The 22103-nt window shown below is 38.2% G+C and overlaps 1 protein-coding gene across 3 annotated transcripts in view; it reads right to left on the reverse strand.

Annotated features, from left to right (window-relative positions):
• Positions 1-1156: 1156 nt before the first annotated feature.
• The window catches only part of GDAP2 (ganglioside induced differentiation associated protein 2), a 73272-nt gene continuing 52325 nt past the window's right edge, over positions 1157-22103 (reverse strand). For all 3 annotated transcript variants that reach the window (XM_036272578.1, XM_036272580.1, XM_036272579.1), the window contains exons 13-14: positions 15108-15251; positions 1157-6630 (exon numbers count right to left, since the gene is read on the reverse strand). In XM_036272578.1, coding sequence (XP_036128471.1) covers positions 6583-6630; positions 15108-15251 — 192 coding nt within the window. In that variant the 3' untranslated portion in view covers positions 1157-6582. The remainder of the gene's footprint in view (positions 6631-15107; positions 15252-22103) is intronic.

The raw sequence follows: 22103 nt of genomic DNA on the forward strand, positions 1-22103 counted from the left end.
CTACTGGACCACAACCTAGCATGACAACCTGTTAAGTAAAATTTATATTTATTTTGTGTCAATGTTATTATTAGCATATTCACAGAATTATTAAAAGGAACTTTTAGCCATTTCCCCTCTACAGAAACATTAATTTTATAACAAATATTCAGAAAATATAACTTAAGATTAAAAAATGTATAAGCAACTGATATTGATCTATATTAAATTATTTTTCATAAGAGCATGAGCTTTGGAGTCAGACTTGGATTTGAATCCTGATTCTATCACTCAATATATAAATCATATAAAGAGCTTAGCAAAATGTTAGTTATTATTTCCAATCAAAACAATGGTAGCTACCATTTATAAACACTACGCATGCTTCATGAACATTATTGCATTTATTTCTCTTAATTATTCAAAGAATATTATTATCCCTATTTAATATATGAAAACACTGAGGTTCAGAAAAGGTTGAGAAACATGCCCAAGGAACCCAGATATGTGAGAAGCCAAAGCACCATTAAAAATTCTTGTGGGGATCTTCTGAGTACCTACCTGAAAAATTTGAAAACATTTATTTGTAAAGATATATGTACCTCTATGTCTATTGCAGCACTATTTACGGTGGCCAAGACATGGGAACAATTGACGTATCCTTTGATAGATAATTGAATAAAGAAGATGTGGTACATACATACACTGGAATACTAATCAGCCATAAAAGATGAAATATTGCCATTTGCAACAATATGGATAGATCATGAGAATATCATGCTAAGAGAAATAAGTCATAGAGAAAAAATCAAGAACCACATGATTTCACTCATATGTGGAATATAAAACTGAGAGCAACAAATGAACAAACAAAAAAAACAAACAAACTCATAAACACAGACAATAGTATGGTGGTTACCAGAGGAAGGGAAATGGGCAGGGAGTAAACTATATGATGACAGAAGGAGATTTGGCTTTGGGTGGTAAACACACAATGCAATATACAGATAATGTATTATATATTGTACACTTGAAACTTATATAATTGTATTAACCAATGTCACCCCAATAAATTTACTTTAAAAAAATTTTTAAATTCTTGTGGGGAGATAGGAGGGAGGGAGAGAGGGAGAGAAAGAAGTATGTGTGTGTGTGTGTGTGTGTGTGTGTATGGGTGTGTGTGTATTGGGGAGGAGGATCCATGAGTTTGCTGTGAGAATTAGACATTTTTCATGCTGATAAAAATTTAAAAAGTAACATTCATGTTCTGAATAATTTGAATAAATAGATGCCTTAAAACCAGGTGTTACCAGAACACTCCAGTACCTAGGTCTGCATCAGCATTCACTGGCAGCAGGGCAGGGTTCTGCTGAGTTGTGCAAGGCTTATGCAGAACAGAGGCTGACTTAATAGGGAAGCAATGCATTCAAGCTAGATGAATACCAAATGACATCACTATGTGCCCGACAAATGAAAGTAACCGTCTGACAGAGAAAAACAGTGGGAGAGTTGAGTCACCATAGCACATGGTAATATGTGCATGCTGAACTCAAAAGAACCTTTACTATAGCACTCTGTACCATAATCACATTACAAGGGACAGTTTCACTTTGACAAAACATCATCCATTATATTTAATTAATGCAATTTCAAATATTATCAGTTTTATAGATTTGTTTGTGTCTGACCTGTAAACATCTTTTGGTTTTATACTTGTGTAAGAGCTACAAGCATAAGGCAGTCTTACGTAGCTTTATGTTTATGTACATATTTAGATAACAAACATTATAATAGATAAAGTAAAAACTGAGGCGCTAAGAGAATGTTCCCTTTGCAAAGGGGATGTGACTGCTCAGGTCTGCGAAACACTGCTCCATATTGCACGGCCCGTGTGGGGGCTGCAGCCTCCACTCAGCCCCCACCACCTACCTCCCGAGACTCATCGGACTGAGATCATCAGTGTGTGAGTGCCCCACCCACAGAAGGAATTACAATGACAGTTCTGTCTCTGCCTTGAAACAGAGAAAATAAGGTAGGTTCTAAATATAGTCTAGGTTCTTTAATGCTAAGTGTGATCTTGGGACCAGGAGTACTAATATCATGTAAGAGCTTGTGAGAAACAATGCAGGCTCCCCTCCGAGACCTACTGAATCAGAATCTGCACGTTAATAAATATTCCCAACTCACATAATATATGCACGTTAAATTTTGAGAAGCACTACTCTAGATCTCCAAAGAGAAGGTTGATGGTAAAATTCACTGCATTTTGTCCTACTCTATTCGTTAACTTTGGTGATTAGAGAAATGCCAGGCATCAATGGCCAAAAACACTGTCCTCCCCTGGGGTTCCATATAAACATGACCATTTTACTATTGGTTCTTCACAAGCTGTTATTTGCAGAGTGAGAATCTCTTGAAAAGGGATCTAACTTCTCATTCAGATTGACTAATGTATAGTTTTTAATGAATTATATTCATAAAAGCTTTCTGAATTTTGAATAAACAAATCTTAAGATCATGTCCATCCAAATGCTTTTTGGTCTCCTATGCCCAATAACAACTGCAATCACTTACGTAGTATATATTAAGCTCTAATTTAAATATCTTGGTCCACATAATCTGGTCTAACAAAGTCGTGGATCAGTTTATGACTCCATGCTTACACTAATGAAACATGTTTTGTTTTTTTTTAAAGTATGATTGTGTATGTAAAATGTATTAGTTTTAACAGTTAAACAAAAATATTAGATCACATTCAGCAGTTACAATTTTGTGAATTAATTCACCTACGAAATATCTATGTTTTCTTCTTGAACTCAGCAATCCTATACATTTAGGGCATACAGTACTTAAAAGGATTCAAAGATATGTTCCTGGAAACATAAAAAACAAAGCTAACAACTAATAGCCAAGAGAGCCACTAATATCTAAAATGACCTTGATGCCATCTATTAAAGGGCTATTTTGGTAGAATAAAAAATTTATTGCTCTATTTTCTCCACATATGGGCCACAAAAATCACATTTAAACAATGTAAAGCAAAGCAGATTATTGTGTGTATGTATACGTACATACGTGTGTGTATGAGTGTGTGTGTGTGCGCGCGCGCGCATGTGTGTTTAGGCCTTACTAGGCAATCCTTATAATTTCTGAGTCTTTTAATTTTTAATTATAGCCTACATTACAGGTAGAACCCTCCTTTATCCTTCATGGTCTCAGGCAATTGCAAACCAAGACTCAATCATATACCATGAGGTATATACAAAAATTGCGAGTACAGCTAAAAAACTCTCCTGCATGTTCATTATAATGACCATAGCTTAAGGGAACCACAATCTGAAACTCTCTGGCTAACTCCAGTTTTGGAGGTTTATATACTACCTCATAGTCTTTTTGGTGCTTAATATACTCAATCCACTGCTCCTAGCACCATATACTTCTCTTTCTAATTCTTCAAATTCTAATAATTTCTGTTCATATATTAAGCAATTTAAACTCTATATACATACGTACACAGAAAATGTATCAAGGGAAACACAAAACGTGGTTTTTAGCTCATACTGAAACTACACTTTATCGCTTTCCTACTAACTGCTGCAAAGAAAAGTTTCAACCAGTACCTACAATTTGAATTCATTAAACAGTAAGCAAACAGAAAACAAGTGGAAATAAGCTAACCATTTTTTCTACTAAAGAGGTTATATCTGTCCATCTCTACAAATAGAAGATATTTTAATCCTTTCAGATTTCAGATATTTGATAAAAAAAAATCTACATCCATTTTTCTTATCAAAAAATATTCTGAAAGTCCCGTTGACTACTCTCAAATTCCTGGAGGTGGCTTCCTTAACAACAATAACAACAACAAAAATAGAGCACCAGCTAATGAAATAAGGTATATTAAATAAAAATCTTTAAAATGTGAACCACTTTGGTCTCTAAACCTTAAGAATCTAATAAAAACTGAACTATTTTCAAGAGGTTATTTTCACTGTCAAGGAACTTGGAGAAAGAGAAGTTAAGAAGAGTCCAAATATGTGCTGAAGCAAGAAACGTACTTGTTTTTTAAAAATCATATTATGCCTTGCATGAATTAATGAATGAATTAACTTAATATTTTGTAAGTTGTTTCTTCAATTCAACTAGCATTGGCATGACCAAAGTTTAATTGAATTAAGGACTTTGTGGTGCTTTAAATTAACATCAGATGCTAGTGGTCATCCCCACCCAGTCACCCTTTCATCCTCAAAAATGTCCTTGCAAATGGCATGTGTTATCCAGGCTATCCAACCGTTCCACAAAGGCAGATATATACTGAACATTACTTCATCGTTTCAATATCAAGGTCACTATGTTCCACTCCTAGGGTTTTAGTACACTGAGAAACAACTCCATTACATAACCCTGCAGACAGCTATAAAAACATGAACTTGGTCCCATACCAAATGTAGTTTCAATGAGAAGAGCAGCCCTTATCTTAAGTCTCTATTCAATGATGAAATGCAGCTGATATGTATGTAGTCCTACACCACCTTTCTACCCAGGACATCAATGAGGCCAGAACCTCAGCATCCTGCTTGTGACACTAGGCATTAATATACTGGTATACATAGAGCAAAGGGACATCCTTTCCCAGTTACTGCCTCTTGAGAAACTGTACATATGAATTTGCTTCCTTTCAAATAGCTAAGTAGCTTGCAGCTCCATGATGTATAGAGGAAATAATTTGGGTCAGATGCCAATCTGAGGTGGCCAAATCCAGCCTTCACAAAGAAAATTTGGCATATTTTTATAACTGCTCCCAGTGAGAAGATACCTCAAACATGACCTAACAATTGCCTGGAGAAGATGAAGTTAATTTTTCAGATTTTTAAGGCTCAAGGGGTTAAAGCATTACTATTTGAGAGGAAGCTGAATATCAGACATCTGACTGGCTCGCTGGACCCAAAGACCTAGGTCAGCAGGGAGCCCTTAACAAATGAGCATATATAAGGAACAAGGGGCAAATGCAGAAGATGACAGCGCTTATCTAAGAAACGTAAAGCCCCTTCTTGTTTTCGTGGGAAAATACAGGCTGCAGTTAACACAACCAAACGGGATTTCTCCATCACGAACAAAGAGAAGTTGTTTCTTTTACTTCCACTGAAGAATTTGGGCCTATGGAACAGGAACCTTAGAAGCACCAACCCTGAGCACTTTGGAACAGAAGACTTCTACCTTTTCTTCTCCAAAATGCCAATGTACACACTGGGGTGGAGGAGATGGGTGGGTATAGGAATCAAAAGGAACATGAAGACACCCAGATGGAAATGATAATGGAGTGACCTTAATTGAAGAAGAAATGCTTAAAATGGCTCACAGATGCCTCTCATTAGAGTGCAGCCCTGGGGGAGGAGGAGGCCAGAAATCCTGGACAAAGCAGGAAGGAGGTCCTTGGGGTTGGGATTTTGCTCTGACAGCTCATGTCCTAAGAAAAGAAATGTCACTCCAAAGGTGCCAAGGACAAGAGGAGTGGCTTGTAGCACTCCCTCCAGCATATTTATTATCAGCGAAAAAGCGAACTGAAGACACCCCACCACAAAAACTCCCCTAGCATTTTCACCCAAAGACGTCAAAAGCCCTTTGTAACCGCTATCCTCATACCTGTGAGGTAGGGTGCATCATTCTAATTTTCATTCTTAAGCAAGCTAAGGCACAGATCAAGCCTGAATGATAAAAGTGGTCTAGAATTTTGTTCCATGCAACACACTACCTCCCTACTGATGTAGGCAACTAGGAATTGTTCTCACAAGAGCCAAACGAGATCATTCATGACTCTGGGAAGGCAACGCTCTCACTGATGGAGTCTCAGGAGAGGCCTTCTACTTCAGAGCAGTAATACGCACAGGCATCTTGAATGAGGAGACCAAATCACCCATGATTATAGGAAAAAGGCTGAAGATACCTACCGTCTTCCTGTTTCCCCCACTGTTGAAACCAGAACAATCTTGGTAAACTATGCGCTCCAAGAAATGTTAGTTCTTCAATCTCTGGTGCAGTGAAATTCTAAGACCTATATTTTGCTAATGATTTTCATGTTTTTGATCAGATACTTTCCACATCCTTGGTCCCAGACATTCTCTTTTATCATAACAACATTATCTGTATAAAACATAATGACAGGATCTGAAGCAAATAATCCATCCGGTCAGCATCCACTGGTTATATATATTTTGAGATATGCTTGAGTACACAAAGGAAGTGTGCAGTGTTAAAGAGATGATGTGAGCAATACTGGTGGCTTTTCTAATGGAGAATCCAGTGTCCTTTCAGGAAACTGAAGGTACTCAAAAGCTGCTCCCCAATTTCTATTAACAACCCTCTAAAAATGAACATTTTCATTTGATACAAATATACAAATTTAAAATAATTGTGCAATTCAGAATGGCCTACCATTTTCAGATTGCTTATGTGCCAGAAAATATACAGTCAATAAAAAAATACCAGAGAGATGGGGACAAAAGGCTCTCTGGATCTGTACAGCAAAATGAATATCACTTCAACGGGTAGTGATTCATGGAGAAGTGGCGTCCTTGGAAACCGGTAGCACTGAAAGATGGCAGGTCACAAATCTGGGGATGGGGGATAAGATGTATAGTAAGGCCCATTTTCCTGTGGAAAGAAGAAAAGACAAGAACACTAAGTCATGGGATCAATTTAACTGGGAATATAAAAGAAAGGAATGTAGAGTCAATGACTTGATATATATATATATATATAAAATCTCTAGGACAAGCCATCAGAGTAGTTCCACGGTAATCAGAGTTGGTGTACGATAGGCAGAGGTAATCAGGGTATTATTTTTTAATATCATTACCATTTACTGAATATTCTGTATGTCAGAAACTTTATCAGCATTTTTCTTTTCTTATCCCTTTATATTCTTAAATAATGCCACGAAGGAGACAAAATCCTCATTTTACAGAAAAAGAAACTGAGGCTCACAGAGGTCACATAGCTAGAAACTAGAAGAGCCTGAGTTTAAATCTACTGCTAATTGAATACAATACCCAGATTCTATTTTGTTAGACTGCGTTATCTTACTGTGTGCTGAATCTTAATATAGAATTACAAAACAAAACAAATGATTGCTGAAGAATAAACTATGACTGTTTGGGCAGAAATGAGTCTTCATAATATACCTCAGTGTCAAGGCTCGTACCAATTACAGTTCTCAGGACATTTAGTTTAAGATCAAGATGGAGAATTAAATGTCAGAACTTTAATGTCAAATGTAGATGACATCGAATCAGTGTTGGGGAAATTGTTTGGCTTTTATCTTTTTTTTTTTTCTTAAGAAGATTTATTTAAAAAAATTTTTTTTTCTTTATTGATTTTCAGAAAAAGAGAAAGTGAAGGGGAGAGAGAGAACATCGACTGGCTGCCTCCTGCATGCCCCCCACTGGGGGTTGGGCCCACAACCTGGGCATGTGCTCTAACCGGGAATCGAACCTGTAGACCTCTTGGTACATGGGTTGACGCTCAACCACTGAACCACACCGGCTGGGCCTAACTTTATCTTAATAAAAATAAAAGCAGTTAACTTTATAGTAGATGGACCCTAGATTACATGTATGAGATTGAAGATTCATTTCTCATTTTTAAGGAAAGTATTTCTTTGACAACCTGTTTTTCAGTAAACCTGAAACAGAAACTGTGAAGCATTAATGTAAATGAGTAGTTAGAAATGGAAAGTGAGAGGCAGCATACAAACGGCACTGCTTTATGGCATATATTTACATGACAGTTGTTACGAGCAGTAAGTCTGCCCCATCTTGCACATAGTAGGCAGGTAAACATTATTCAAGGACTAAGTGAATCAAAAGTTCTGCCACTCTTCAGAGCAGATGCTCTGGAAAAGGAATTCATCCTGGGACTGTAACCAGGAAAATGGGAGGATACACAGGAAAATTCATTTTCTGATTATAAATCGGACCAGGCATCAAAAAGCTCTTTAAAAATGTAGATGAAAACAAAATCCTAAGATTGGCTACATTCCAGGATACTTGGGGGAAAAAACCTAAATGAAAACTTATTTTTTTGTGTATTTTAGAATTTCCCACGAAGGTCTGTTACACCAACCACTCCTGTATCCTAAGCATGCACGGAAGGTATGCTTAAGAAACATGCTGAAGAGGTAAGTTTGTTCTGAAGTTTATCTAAAAAGAAATGGTTCACTATCTGTCTTGAAGATTTCTCCATTCTATCCCACTTCCCTCTTTTTCTGAGTTTCTCATATCTCCATTAAACTGTGATAAAGTAAGAAGGGCAGAGCTATCTGAATGCTATGAAATAGAGCTTTTCATACCAGTCTCGCACTGTGTAAGAGACTGCTAAGCTATCAAATGCTTCTTCTATTTCTGGAAACAATAATAGAAATTTGAAGAATGTTACGAGATAAATTTGTATACTCTCTTCTTCGACTATATTCACAAGAATGCTGACTAAGTAGCTCCTTTCTGAACCATTTTGATGTAGATAGATAAAAACTACCTTCTAATTACCTTCAAAGGTTCCTTTTAATCCCATAAAATTTATGTCACTATTCAAAGACACATAAGACCCAGAGAAATAGAAGCCCAGTGAAACTGGGCAACAGCCAACATTGCATCATGCTTTCACCAAATAAAGAACATCCTAGCCCTGGCCGGTTTGGCTCAGCGGTTACAGCGTCCGCCTGCGGTCCGGAGAGACCCGGGTTCAGTTCCCGCTAGGGGCATGTACCTTGGTTGCAGTTTGTCCCCGGCCCTGGTTGGTCGTGCGGGTGGCAGCCACTCGATGTGTCCCTTTCACATCGATGTTTCCCTCTCTCTCTCCCTCCCACTCTATCTGTACAAAGGATGGAAAAATGTCCTCAGGTGAGGATAAAAAAAAAAAAAGAACATCCTATGTGTAAGGCATAGCTGAACATGATAATATAATTTACCAACTCTATACTCACTTCCTTTTCTCTAATCATATTTTTAATTCTTCTTAGCAAAGGAAAAGGCTTTCGTATAAGGTAACATCCAACCACTTCCTGGCCCTCCATCTCAGTGCTCCATGGGCACCTCAAACCCAGGGTCACAAACTGAACACACCACCTGCCTCTTCCCTCCAAGGCCCACCCTACCCCTTTTCCTTCCAACTGCCTTCGGGGGGTGGGGACACCACCACCCACCAATCTCCCACAGCAGAAACTTTGATAGTCACCATAGTTATTTTTCCATCTTCATCCCCTCTAATGGCAACACCTAGAATGTCTAGTTCTAAATATCTCTAAGCTCTTCAAATCCTTGCCATTATCATTACCACTGCCCTAGCTGTCTCGTTTCTCCTCTGGCATTCTCTAATAGCTTCTTACTTGTCTCCCTTCCTGCAGTCTTATCCTTCCTTCTCCAGTTGCTCTGTGCTGTTTCTTTGGTCATCTTTCTAAACAGGAATATAATAGCAACCCTCCCTTGCAGAACAATCCCCACAGACCATAAAACCAAAGTTCTGCTGACCTTTTAAAAACATGGGTTTGAACTGCGTGGGTCCACTTGTATGCAGATTTTTTTAAAATTATTTTTTTGGAGATTTGTAACAATTTGAAAACATTTGTAGACAAACCGTGTAGTTTAGAAATATAGAAAAAAATTAAAGTTAGGTGTACTATCACAAATGCATAAAAGATACATAGATACTAGTCTATTTTATCATTTATTACCATACAATATACACAAATCTGTTATAAAGTTAAAATTTATTGAAACATATGCACATAAACACTGACAATACATGGCCCCATTCCAGAGAAATGTAAACAAATGTGAAGATGTAGCATTAAATCATAACTACATAAAATTATATGTAGTATATACTGTTCTACTGTAATAATTTCATTGCCGCCTCCTGTTACTATTGTGGTGAATGTCTGCTTAAAATGCCGTGTGAGCTCCGCCGTCTCCAACCATCTCCATGTGAGCAGTTCATCTCTCCAGTAAATTGTGTGCCACAGCAAAGCATGTATGTTTCACTCTCACAGTTCTCAGTTCTCGTGTATGTTTCATGTTTAGTACAGTCCTGTAAACCCTGAACAACACTAGGGGACCCATACAAAGTGCCACTACTGATGCTGGAAGTGCTCCCAAGAAGCAAAATTATGACATTACAAGAAAAAGCTGAATTGCTTGGTGTGCACCACAGAATGAGGTCCGCAGGGGTGGTTGCTGCCTTTTCAAGGTAAATGCATTCAGCGTAAAGACTACTGGAGCAGCCCTGGCCAGTTTGGCTCAGTAGTTAGAGCGTTGGCCTGCGGTCCAGAGAGACCTGCTCAGGGCATGTACCTCGGTTGCAGCTTGTCCCCAGCCCTGGTTGGGTCATGCGGGTGGCAACCACTCAATGTGTCCCTTTCACGTCGATGTTTCTCTCTCTCTCTCTTCCTCCCACTCTATCTGAACAACAACAACAACAAAAAACTCCAGGAAAAAATGTCCTCGGGTGAGGATTTAAAAAAAAAAAGACTACTGGAGCAAAAGAAAAGAACATTCGTGAAGCTGTCACTGCAGATGCACCAGCAGATGTGAAAACCTTGAACTTTGTGTGAAAGACACATTTTTATCTCGTTCTGAAAATGCAGGTTTTGTGTGGGTGCAGGATTACTACAAGCAAGGCAGACCTATAGACCCTAATGGTTTGAGAAAAAGCGGAGTTATCATGTGACAACCTAAAATATAAGGAAGGTGAAGGACCTAAAGCTAGGGAATTTAATGCCAGCAAAGCATGGTTTGATAATTTTAGAAAGAGGTTTAAAAATGTCAAAATAATAGGTGAAGCAGCTTCTGTCAACCAACAGGCAGGAGACAAGTTCCCAGACACCATTAAGAAAATCACTGCGGAGAAAGGATATCTGCATGAACAGGTTTTTAATGCAGACATGAGTGCCCTATTCTGGGGAAAAAAATGCCACAAAGGACATTTATTAGTGAGGAGGAAAATCAAGCACCAGAATTTAAAGCAAACAGATATGCTACCTCTATTGCTTTGTGCAAATGCAGTTGGGTTCGTGAGCAGGACTGCCCCTATCTATAAAGCTGCTAACCCTGAGCTTTGAATGGAAAAGATAAACCCAGCTGCCAGTCTCTGGGTTGTACAACACAGAGGCCTGGACAACAAGAACCCTTTTCCTGGACTGGTTCCATCGATGCTCGGTCCCTGAAGTCAGAAAGTACCCTGCCAGTAAGGGACTGCCTTTTAAAGTTCTTTTGATATTAGACGATGTCCTGGGCGCCCAGAACCCCTGAGTTCAACACTGACGGTGTCAAAGTGGTCTACTTGCCCCCAAATACAACATCTCTAATTCAGGCTCTAGATCGGGGGTCATAAGGATCTTCAAAGGTCATTACAGCTCTGCGTGGGTGGCTCAGTTGGCTGGGCATCATCCCATGCACCAAAAGGTTGCCAGTTTGATTCTAGTCAAAGGCACATGCCTGGGTTGCAGGCTCAATCCCCCAGTAGGGGATGTGAAGAGGAAGCTAATCAATGTTTCTCTCTCACATCAATGTTTCTCTCTCTCGGTTCCTCTCCATTCCTGTGTCTCTAAAAATCAATAAAAATATTTTTAGAAAATAAATAAAGGTCATTACACACAGTACTCTATGGAAAGGATTATTAACCGCATGGAGGGAAACCCCAGTAGAGAGAACATCATGAAAGTCTGTGAGGATCATGCCACTGAACATGCCATCACTGTTACAGAGAAAGCCAGGAAAGCCATCAAGCCTGAAACAATAAATTCCTGTTGGAGAAAGCTGTGTCCAGATGATGTGCATGACTTCATAGGACTTCCGACAGAGCCAACCAAGGTCATTGTGAAAGAGACTATAGATCTGGCAAAAAGGGGAAGGAGGACAGAGGGGCGGGTGAAAGGCTCCAAGAGATGGATCTTGGAGAAATTCAAGAGCTGACAGACATCACCAGAGACAGAGACGAGTGCTTCCGCACCAGTGCCAGGCAATGAGGAAAAAGACGTAGAGGAAGCAATGTCAGGAAACAAACTGACATTAGCCAATCTGGCAGACGGATTCTGATTAGTCAAGACTGTTTTTGACTTCTTACGACAAGGACCCTTCTAGGATATGGGCACTGAAACTAAAGCAAACAGCGGAAGAAGGACTAATAGCATACAGAAACATTTTTAGAGAAATGAAAAAGCAAAAATGTGAAGCAGAAATTATGATGTGTTTCTGTCAAGTTACAGAGAGTGAACCTGCCTCTCCTGCCTCCTCTTCCACCTCCTCCACCTCTTCCGCCTCTGCCACCCGAGACAGCAAGACCAACCTCTTCCTCCTCCTCCTCCTCAGTGTACTCAACATGATGAGGATGAAGACCTGTATCACGATCCACTTCCACTTAATGAATAGTAAATAATCATCATGCTGTGGAGTTAATAAACTTATCTGTTGTATATGTGTGTGTCTTCGTGCAAAAGTCTACTAACTGTATGACGAGAACTGTATGAGATGTTTTTGTGTCTATCATCATCATCATCATTGCCTAAGTATTCATGGTGTAGTCCATCCTGTATGGAACTGGACAGCCTATCCTTACATAGACATAAGGTGAATGATATTTAATATAAAATTAATTATATTAGTTTTCTTACTGTTTATAACTTTACTTTCAAGGAATTATATTGGCATACAGTATGCCTCTCTCTCTTAACTGGAGAAACTGTGTATCTGCCTACATCACAGGTTTTAAAAATGTAACGTTTCCAATATGGATTATAAATACAACTGTAATACTGTATGCCATAAACATTTTAAAACCATTCATTCATTAGTATATAAGCTAGGCTACTATAGCAAGTATCGATTATACTAAGCTACCAGAAATCAATCACATTGCTGCTTTGTTTTTAATGCATGAATTATTATACTTATAATAAATGTCAATTTCTTTTTCACATTATCTTTTCTATTAAAAAAAATTTTTTTTTTCTTTATTAATTTCAGAGAGAGAGAAAGGGAGAGGGAGAGAGAGAGAGAAACACTGATGAGAGGAAACATTGATTGGCCACCTCCTGCATGCCCCACACTGGAGATTTGGCCCACAACCTGGGAATGTGCCCTGACCAGGAATTGAACCAGCGACCTCTTGGTGCATGGGTTGATGCTCAATCACTGAGCCACACCAGCTGGGCTAACCTTTTCATTTTTTATGTCTAGCGTTAGTAATATATACAACATCTCTAGTGTTTTGTATCCAATATTGATGTAGGTACTGACAGATTTACCTTGTAAACAGATAATGTAAACTTATGGTATTGTACTTCTTATGACTTTCTTAATAACATTTTCTTTTCTTTAGCTTACTTTATTATAAGAATGCAGTATAAAATACATACAACATTCAAAGTATGTATTTACTGACTTTATATAATCAGTAAGGCTTTCAGCAAACAGTAGGCTCTTAGTAGTTAAGTTTTTGGGGAGTCAAAAATTATATGTGAGTTTCAGCGGCATGGGACATTGACACCCCTAACCTCCGCGTTGTTCAAGGGTCAGCTGTACTGCAGCATAACATATAAAGCCCCAGCATCCAGTGATCTGCCCTCTGCCTGCCCTTTTCACATCATCTTCTATTTCTTCCCTCTTTTTATCTTATCCGTCTCTTTGGCTTTTTCATACAGATGGTCTAACATCTCAATTTTAGAAAGCTCTAGTATAGGTATGTACAGATGATCCAATGGCCCAAGTATTAGATTATAGGTTATTTAATTTTGATTAACCATATTAATTAGGCCTGCATTTGATACAAAATATAACAAAAATCTAAAACACACAAAAAAACCAAGCTTGAGTGTGGTATTAATATTTAATGAAACACTGCTTTCTAGGCTACTAAGTATATAGAAAGTGTGTTGGCTTAAACAACAGTCCTTTGGGTTTTCTAACTAATACAATTCAACTTGTATGTTTCTACCTCAGAAAATAAATTATAAATCTAGATACTAGCTTTGAATTGTCACGCCAAATTTTTGGTATTAAAATGTCTTAGTGCTTTTCACATTTCCTGCTGTTTATTTTTGGAAATATTTAAAAAAGTGATGTATATAGTTCAAAAGAATAACAATTAGGCCATTTTAATGCTCCAGCAATCTGCAATAAATACAAACTGATGTTCACTTTCCCTCCCATAGATTCAACAGCCTTTGAGTCTATATCCAGCTGCTCCAGTTACTAGTCCTCTGTGTGTAAAATCCAAACATGAGATTCTATTAGCCACCATACACATGACATACTTTGCCCTTCACATAAGAGAATAGAAATCATAGCTGAAGTTAAAGAAGTTACAATAATGTGCTGTAGGATATTTATTTTACTGTATACATGCTGTACAATAATTAAGAAAGAATAATTCAAACTTAATATAACCTTCAAATATCTTCCCTGGTTCATGCATAAAGGTATGTAATCAACAACAATTAAATAAGGAAACTGATGATCTTTTGGCCAAGTATGTTGCTTACTTTGTTTTAACTACTAAAGTGACAGTATGAATAAACACAATGGAATAGAGCTATGACAAAATTCAAGAGTAGCCCTTCGTTAGTGTTTAAGTAATAGATTCATAAATGCATCTATAAGTACTAATACTAATATTGGTTGATACTCTTAAAAATATTATACCAGTTTTCAGCAAAATGAAACTTTTAGTAAAGACTACTAAGACAGGCTACCTGGTTTACAGTTAATAATAAAAATGGACACCAATAGCTTCTTCTGGTTCTATTTAGGTAGATGAAAAGCTGTTCAATCTTAAGTAGGCAGAGGTATGTCTGAAAGGTGGCAGAAAATTCACAATACAACCAAGGACTGGCTTCAAAATTATAGCAGAAAAATCTGCCATTGAAAAGTTTACTGGAGAAAAAAGCCCTCTTTTAGGATAAAGCATTTTCCTAAAGTTATTGTAGAAAAAGAATGTTAAATGATACAATCAAATTTACTAAAACACACAATTGCATTAATACCACCTATAATGAAAGGATGTTGAGTACTTGTAAGAGCTGCTCTGCAGAATAGTTAAGATACTACACCAGGGCGGGGAGAACTCCTGGTACTCACCCTGGCATCATATTCAAGGACAAAAGGAGGAAAGTCGATCTGTTCTGGTGAGATGGCAGAAAATAGCTGGTGGAGGCTGTCCACATGGTGGATTTTGTCCTTCAGTCCTGAGACAGAAAAGGTGGTAAAAAACCATGTTGATACCTGCTTAACAAAAGAGAAAATATTTTAAGCCAGTGGCCACAGTTAGAAATACAAACATGATTTTGAGAATTTAAAAGAGATAAAAACTGCATTTCAAAAATGAAATTGATGTTAGAAACATCTTATAAGCACTGTTTTTCAAAGGTCAAGGTGTTGGCTGTCTGTGAATGATGCAATTAGTTTAGTTGTTATGACCAGCACTTAAAAAAAGAGACATACTAGAGTGACGATGACGACGGAAGGTGGTGAGGAGCTCTGTTTCCATCATGTCCCTTTGCTCCCATGCAATCAGTGTGTTGTGACACAACACGCTGTGGGTATGGTCAAACCATGGCACGTTCGGCAGAAAAATTGATTCACAGGTACTCTGAAAATGGTCAAATCCCCAAATCTCCAAACTCTTTTCATTTTTTCAAATGAGAGTGAAAAGAACATGTCTGCCAATATTTAAGACATGTTATTTTTCAGCTGACACTTAGCACGCAGTCTCCTTCTCAAAGGGAATCTTCCATGGGTGTGGCACCACTGTGGTTCACTTTACAACATGCAACCCCTCTGCAAAAGCCAGTCTGCAATACTTGTTGGTTCCAAAGTAAGAAAGAACTCTCGATAGCAAACAGTATCGACATAAACGAGGTAATAGCTAGAACTCACAATTTATTATTCATCTATCTAAACTGGTAATCTTAATTGGACATGTTTACCAACAGCTTGGAAGTGGGTACAATATTGTTGTTATCCCGATTTAATTTTTAGAAATACAAATTTGTATTTATACATGTCGAATACAGAAGGTATATAGAAGAAGGTAACCTTTAAGCATGAATCAGATGCATGGTAACATGCATACATGTCATATATACATAAATAGATGTGTATATGAATTCTCGGTGCACTGGCGTAGTACACTCTAAATGTAAAAGTGGGTACATTATGAATCCACACCACTTGGGGCACTTGCCACTGATGCCAATCATTTTGTTACTTTCTCTTAGACACCCTACCATGTTCTTCAGTGGTTGTTCCAAAGCGCTCACATATTCCAAGCCCCTACTATGACATACTTTTTGCATACCTACTTATGAGAAAAGGCACGGAACAAGAGAGATGACACAGAACTAACTCGTCTCTATCAGAATCCTATCCAAGCTTCCAGATTCAGTAAGAGACTCATCCCCACCATTACTTTTCTCTTCCAGCTCTAAATACATTATCTCCTCTAATGAATTCCCATAACTTTACATTTCATTTGTCACACTTACCCTACAGTTACATACATTCATTTCTATAATTTCCCTATTAGATAATGATAAACAGTAAAGTTTTATAAGGTACAGACAGACCATGCATTCTCAAATATATGACTAAATAAGAATAAACAGGTCGATTTTGAAAGACACAACTATCATGTATTACAGGCACATAAACAGCAACTGGAAGGACGTACTGCAACCTCATGGAAGTGCCTGCTCCTGGGGAAAGATGGGATTGAGGAGGAGCAATGACAGTGGACACCAACCGAGCATCAGTGCTCAAGTTCTGGTCTCAATTCTCTGTGTTGTGATCCATTTAACCCTCCCAACAACCCTATGGGGTGCTGGACAACATTATCCTCATTTTACGGATGAAGTAAGTAACTGATGCACAGAAACAGATTAGGGAATGTGCCCAAGGTCACACAGCTCTAATAAAGGGCAAAAAAGGGGTCTTTAATTGTACATTATATATTTTCTTTTATTAATAAAGACCATTTTATTAAATATGACCCCAAAAAAGAATGAAGATAAGGCCTATTTTATAATGACTTTATGGCCTGGGTCACTCTTCTATTTTGGCTACACTACAGTGATTGGTATAAGGCCTCAAATATTAACATTATCCTCTGTACCCTCTCCCCTCCCATCTTACCAAGTTTATTTGGAGGGAAGTAGGAGGGGCAGGGGAAGCACTTGGCCTTGCTAGAACCAAGTGAGTTAATTCAAATAAAATTAAAGTCACTTAATTACATACCAAATATCAGTTTACATCAGTTTTTTAAAAAACACATGTTGTTGCCCTGGCCAGTTTCGCTCAGCTGTTAGAGCATCAACCCACAGACTCAAGGATTGTAGGCTCGATTCCCAGTCAAGGGCACATACCTGGGTTGCAGGTTCACTCCCCAGCCTTAGTCAGGGTCTTTCAGGAGGCAACTAATCGATGTCTCTCTCTCACACTGATATTTCTCTCTCTCTGTCTCTCTTCCTCTCTCCCTCTTCCATTCTATCTAAAAATCAATGGAATGCCCTGGCCAGTTTGGCTCAGTAGTTAAAGCATCAGCCCGCAGACCAGAGTTGTAGGTTCAATTCTGGCCAAGGGCGTGTACCTCGGTTGCGGTTCATCCCAGGCTCTGGTCAGGGTCATGAGGGAGGCAACCAATGGATATGTCGCTCTCATATTGATGTTTCTCTCTCTCTCTCTCCCTCCCTCCCACTCTATCTGAAGATAAATGAAAAAATATCCTCAAGTAAGGATTAAAAAAATAATAATAAATGGAAAAAATAATCCTCTGGTGAGAATTAACAAAATACAAATAAATAACTAAATACAGTTGTCCCTCTTTTATTGCTGTTAATCCATTCCAGACTCTAGCGGTTGCACGTGGCATTGAAGGATTCCTGGGGTGCTCGAATACATAGGCCTACAGTCCATACGTACAGTAATTTTAATTTTAATTGTAACACAGGGGTGTATGATTGACGCAGACAACCAAGAACACGCTGTATCATTTTCACTGTCTCAATCAACTTTTTAATGAATATATTTGAAAAAACTGCAGGAGTGAAGCCATGGAAGTCATCGAAACACCAAGTGGCGAGAGACGACTGCATATAAATAAAGAATCCTACTTCGCGGAAATTCATTTATCACGTAGAGTCTGGAACTGATTAACTGCGATAAACGAGGGCCAACTATAAATAAAATAAAAACACATGCTGGTATATACCCAACTGATACAAACTTCTGCAAACTACATTAGTGAAAATTTCAGATTAGAAGGTCTCCCACCAGCCACAGGGATACCTGATAAACCACTAAGAGTTTATAGAGAGACAATGGAGATTTTAGAGATTCTAGAAAAAGCTTAAAAATAAGACTGCAGAGTGAGAATAGACAAGAATCTCAAGGATGTGTTAGGAGATACATTTGTGCAAGGAGTTAACATCTCCTGCTTATCCACTGTGTGCTAAGCACTGTGCATGGCTGTAGGTGATACAGGGTTGCAGCAATACGGCCATTCCCCTAAAAGCAGCTTAGATTCTACTTCAGGATGACGATTATTAGTGTAAGAATAACCACCTAATGCAAAATGTACTAAATGCAATGACTGGCCCAAAGAGTAAGCCTGAATATCTATTATACAAGGAACTGTGCTACTTGAAGAAAAAAGGTGCAAGATTACAGAGCTAGAAGAGACTATGCAGGGAATTTCTGTGCCACTGTCTCTAACTCAGGACCTTTTTATATGCTGCTCTCTTCGCTCTAACTTTTCTTCCTCAATTCTTTGCCTGGGTAATTTGTCCTTCAGAGCTCACCTAAGTGTGGAAGATTTTTGTTTTTTAATCCTCACCAGAGGATATTTCTTCCATTGACTTTTTAGAGAAAGTGGAAAGGAAGGAGGGAAGGGGAAAGAGAGAGAAATATTGATGTAAGAGAAACACATCCATAGGTTGCCTTCTGCATGTGCCCTGGATCAAATCTGCAACCCAGGTTCGTGCTTTGACCAGGAATCGAACCCAAGACCCTTTGGTGCGTGGGTCAGCACTCTAACCACTTAGCAACACCAACCAAGGCAGAGGAACCTTTCTTGACCGTCCTCCACCTAAAGCTAGAAAAGGAGCTTCCTCAAAGTGTTCCAACTTGTTTACTCATATTATTGCATAATTAATATTCTATACTGTATTATCTGATTCTCTAAGTAGACTGTAAACTCCGCAATGTGGGGATGGTCTGATTCAGTAACACATTCATTGGGCCTAATTAATGTCCAACATAAAAAGTGAGGAGTTCAATATGTGTCGCAAGAGTTAACAAATGGAGGTATGAGTTTCTGAACTTCCTATTTAGGAATGATCTAATATTCCTTCATTCTACAATAAAAATGAATTGTTTTTCAATCTGAGATTCAGTTTCTTTATCCATAAAATTAAGCAAGCCAGCTTTCCATAGTTTCCAATGATCCTTCGTTACAGTCTGGGAAAGGACTCCCGAAGGCGCCGCGCCACCCAAACCCAGAGAAATCCAGAGAGGAGTGGGTCGGGGAGCCTAGGCGGTGATCTCAGGCACACAGGTTTTGAAAGAGAAGATTTCCTCCCATCACCATCTTCACATCCGTCAGGTATTAGCAAGAGGAAATTACTCGAAGTAGCCAGAAGTGGAAACCCAGTTACAAGTTTTCTGTTCAGGGAGACCCGAGAACACTGTCTTCACTTTTTCCATTTTAGTTTTATCTAGGTTGGCTTATAATTTTCCATTATTTACAAGTTATAAATATACATTTAGTTAGGTAAATTGCATTGCTTAGCATCTACTATTTTAAGAAACTGAAGAAAATTATAAATTTGAAGAGGGCTGCTGTGACAGTGTGTGAATGCGAGATTATTTCATCCAGTTATTCACAGACATAAAGCCAAACAACAGGATCACAAACAACAGAAATGAAGAAAAGATGTTTCACACAAGTAATGGTGTACACACTACTCCACTAGAGCCAGAATCAACAATGGATTTAAATTCTATTAGTTTGCATTCTCTTAGTTTCAAAGCAGAAAAAGAGTAGTGATTTATATGAGCAGTCAATTATCACTTTGGGTGGAGTGGCCTGGAAAAAATCTAAGGAGTATGAAAATCAGAACAGCGTGATTTGATTGTTTTATTATCCCTTGATTTCATCTCATTATATTATAATGAGAAACACTCCATTTATAGTTTTTGACTTAGCATAAAACAATAGTGGATTTCACGACATATGAGTTTTATTCTCTCAACCCTCCCTCATTTCCCCATCCCAAATATCATGGAGCCTCAACATGACGGCTTTCACTTCACAGATCTGGTCTTCAGCCTCTGCCCAACCTGGCTTTCGCCCTGACTCCTATCTGAAGCAATTCCAGTGGTGTGACAACCAAGGCTGGAGTCTCTAACACAGAAATTTCTGGCAACATCTACCCGTTGATGTCACATGAAAGACAGACATTTACTGACTCTCTAGTATGGGGGCGGGAGGTTAAAGTAAAATCTTAGCAAACAGTGGCTACATATTTTCATAGGTTGGTACAAAGGAACATGCTTTTGATAAGCTTGAATTTGTGGCATAAGTTTTTGTTTTCATTAAAAAACATTATGAAAGTGTTCAAACATTCACTGAAGAATTTTACAGTGGCTCCGGCCAGTTTGGCTCAGCGGTTAGAGTGTCAGCCCGCATATTAAAGAGTCGCGGGTTCGATTCCGGTCAAGAGCATGTACCTCGGTTGAGGTTCATCCCCGCTGGGTGGTGTGGGAGGCAACCAGTCGATGTGTCTCTCTCACATCAATGTTTCTTTCCCTCCTCCCCCCTTCCCGCCCTCCCACTCTATCTGAAAATAAATAGAAAAACATCCTCCGGTGACGATAATAAAAAAAAAAAAAGAATTTTACAGTGAACACCGGTATAGCCATCACTCACACAATCATTAACGTTTTCTTTATTACATATCTATCCATCCCTCTATCCATCTGTTAATCCATCCCAATTTTTTGCGAAATTTTTTGCGAAATTTCAAAGTAAACTGCAGACATCAGTCAACTTTCCCCAAATACAGCATTCACATTTCTAACTACAGTTCAAATACTGGTTCAGTTTTTTTTGTGTTAAGATTTACATTCAATGAAATGCAAACTTTAAGTATACTTTCGCTCTTTAGACAAAGGCACACACTGTAAAAGCAAAACTCCCATTAAGATAGGGAACATTTCCATCACCCCAGGAAGTGCCCTGGTGCCCCTCTCCCCAGAGGCAAAGCTGTTTTAATTATTTTCTACCATGGATTAGTTCTGCCTGCTCTAGAATCTCTCATAAACAGAATCACACAGTGACTTATGTAAGGCTTCTTTCACTCAGCATCATGTTTAAGTTCTTTCATGCCATTGTGTGTATCAGCAGTAAGAAATATTCCATTACAAGGATATACCAGAATTTAATTATTTGTAATCCTATTGATGGACGCTGGGCTGCTGGAAACTAAAGCTGCTACAAACATTCTTATACAAGTCTTTTTTATGTGCATATGTTTTCATTACACTTGCATAAATACCTACAGTGAAACTGCTGGGTCACAGGCTAGGTATATATTCAGTTTATAAAAAACTGTCATAACTTTTTTTCAAAATGGTTGCACAATTTCACATTCCCACTTAAAAGGCAAAAAAAATTCCAGTTGTTTCACATCATTGGCCATTTTGATATTGTTGGTCTTTTGAATTTTAGCCAATCTAGTGGTATCTCAATGCAGTATTTTTTAAAAACAATTAAGATATAATTGACATACAATAAACTACATATATTGAAAGTATACAATTTGTTAAGCTCTGACATGTATATACCTATTAAACTCTCATCATAACCAAGAAATTGAACACACCCATCACTCCCAAAGGTTCTTGGGGACCTTTGTAACTCCTCCCTCCTGCCCCTACTCCCTGTCCACAAGTAACCACTGCTCTGCTTTCTATAATTACACACTAGTTTGTATTCCCCAAAATTTTATATGAATGGAATCATACAGTATGTAAAATTTTTTGTCTGGCTTTTTTTACTCAGAATAATCATTTTGAAAC

The sequence above is a fragment of the Molossus molossus genome, unplaced genomic scaffold, assembly GCF_014108415.1.
Source record: "Molossus molossus isolate mMolMol1 unplaced genomic scaffold, mMolMol1.p scaffold_m16_p_20, whole genome shotgun sequence".
Lineage (NCBI taxonomy): Eukaryota > Metazoa > Chordata > Mammalia > Chiroptera > Molossidae > Molossus > Molossus molossus.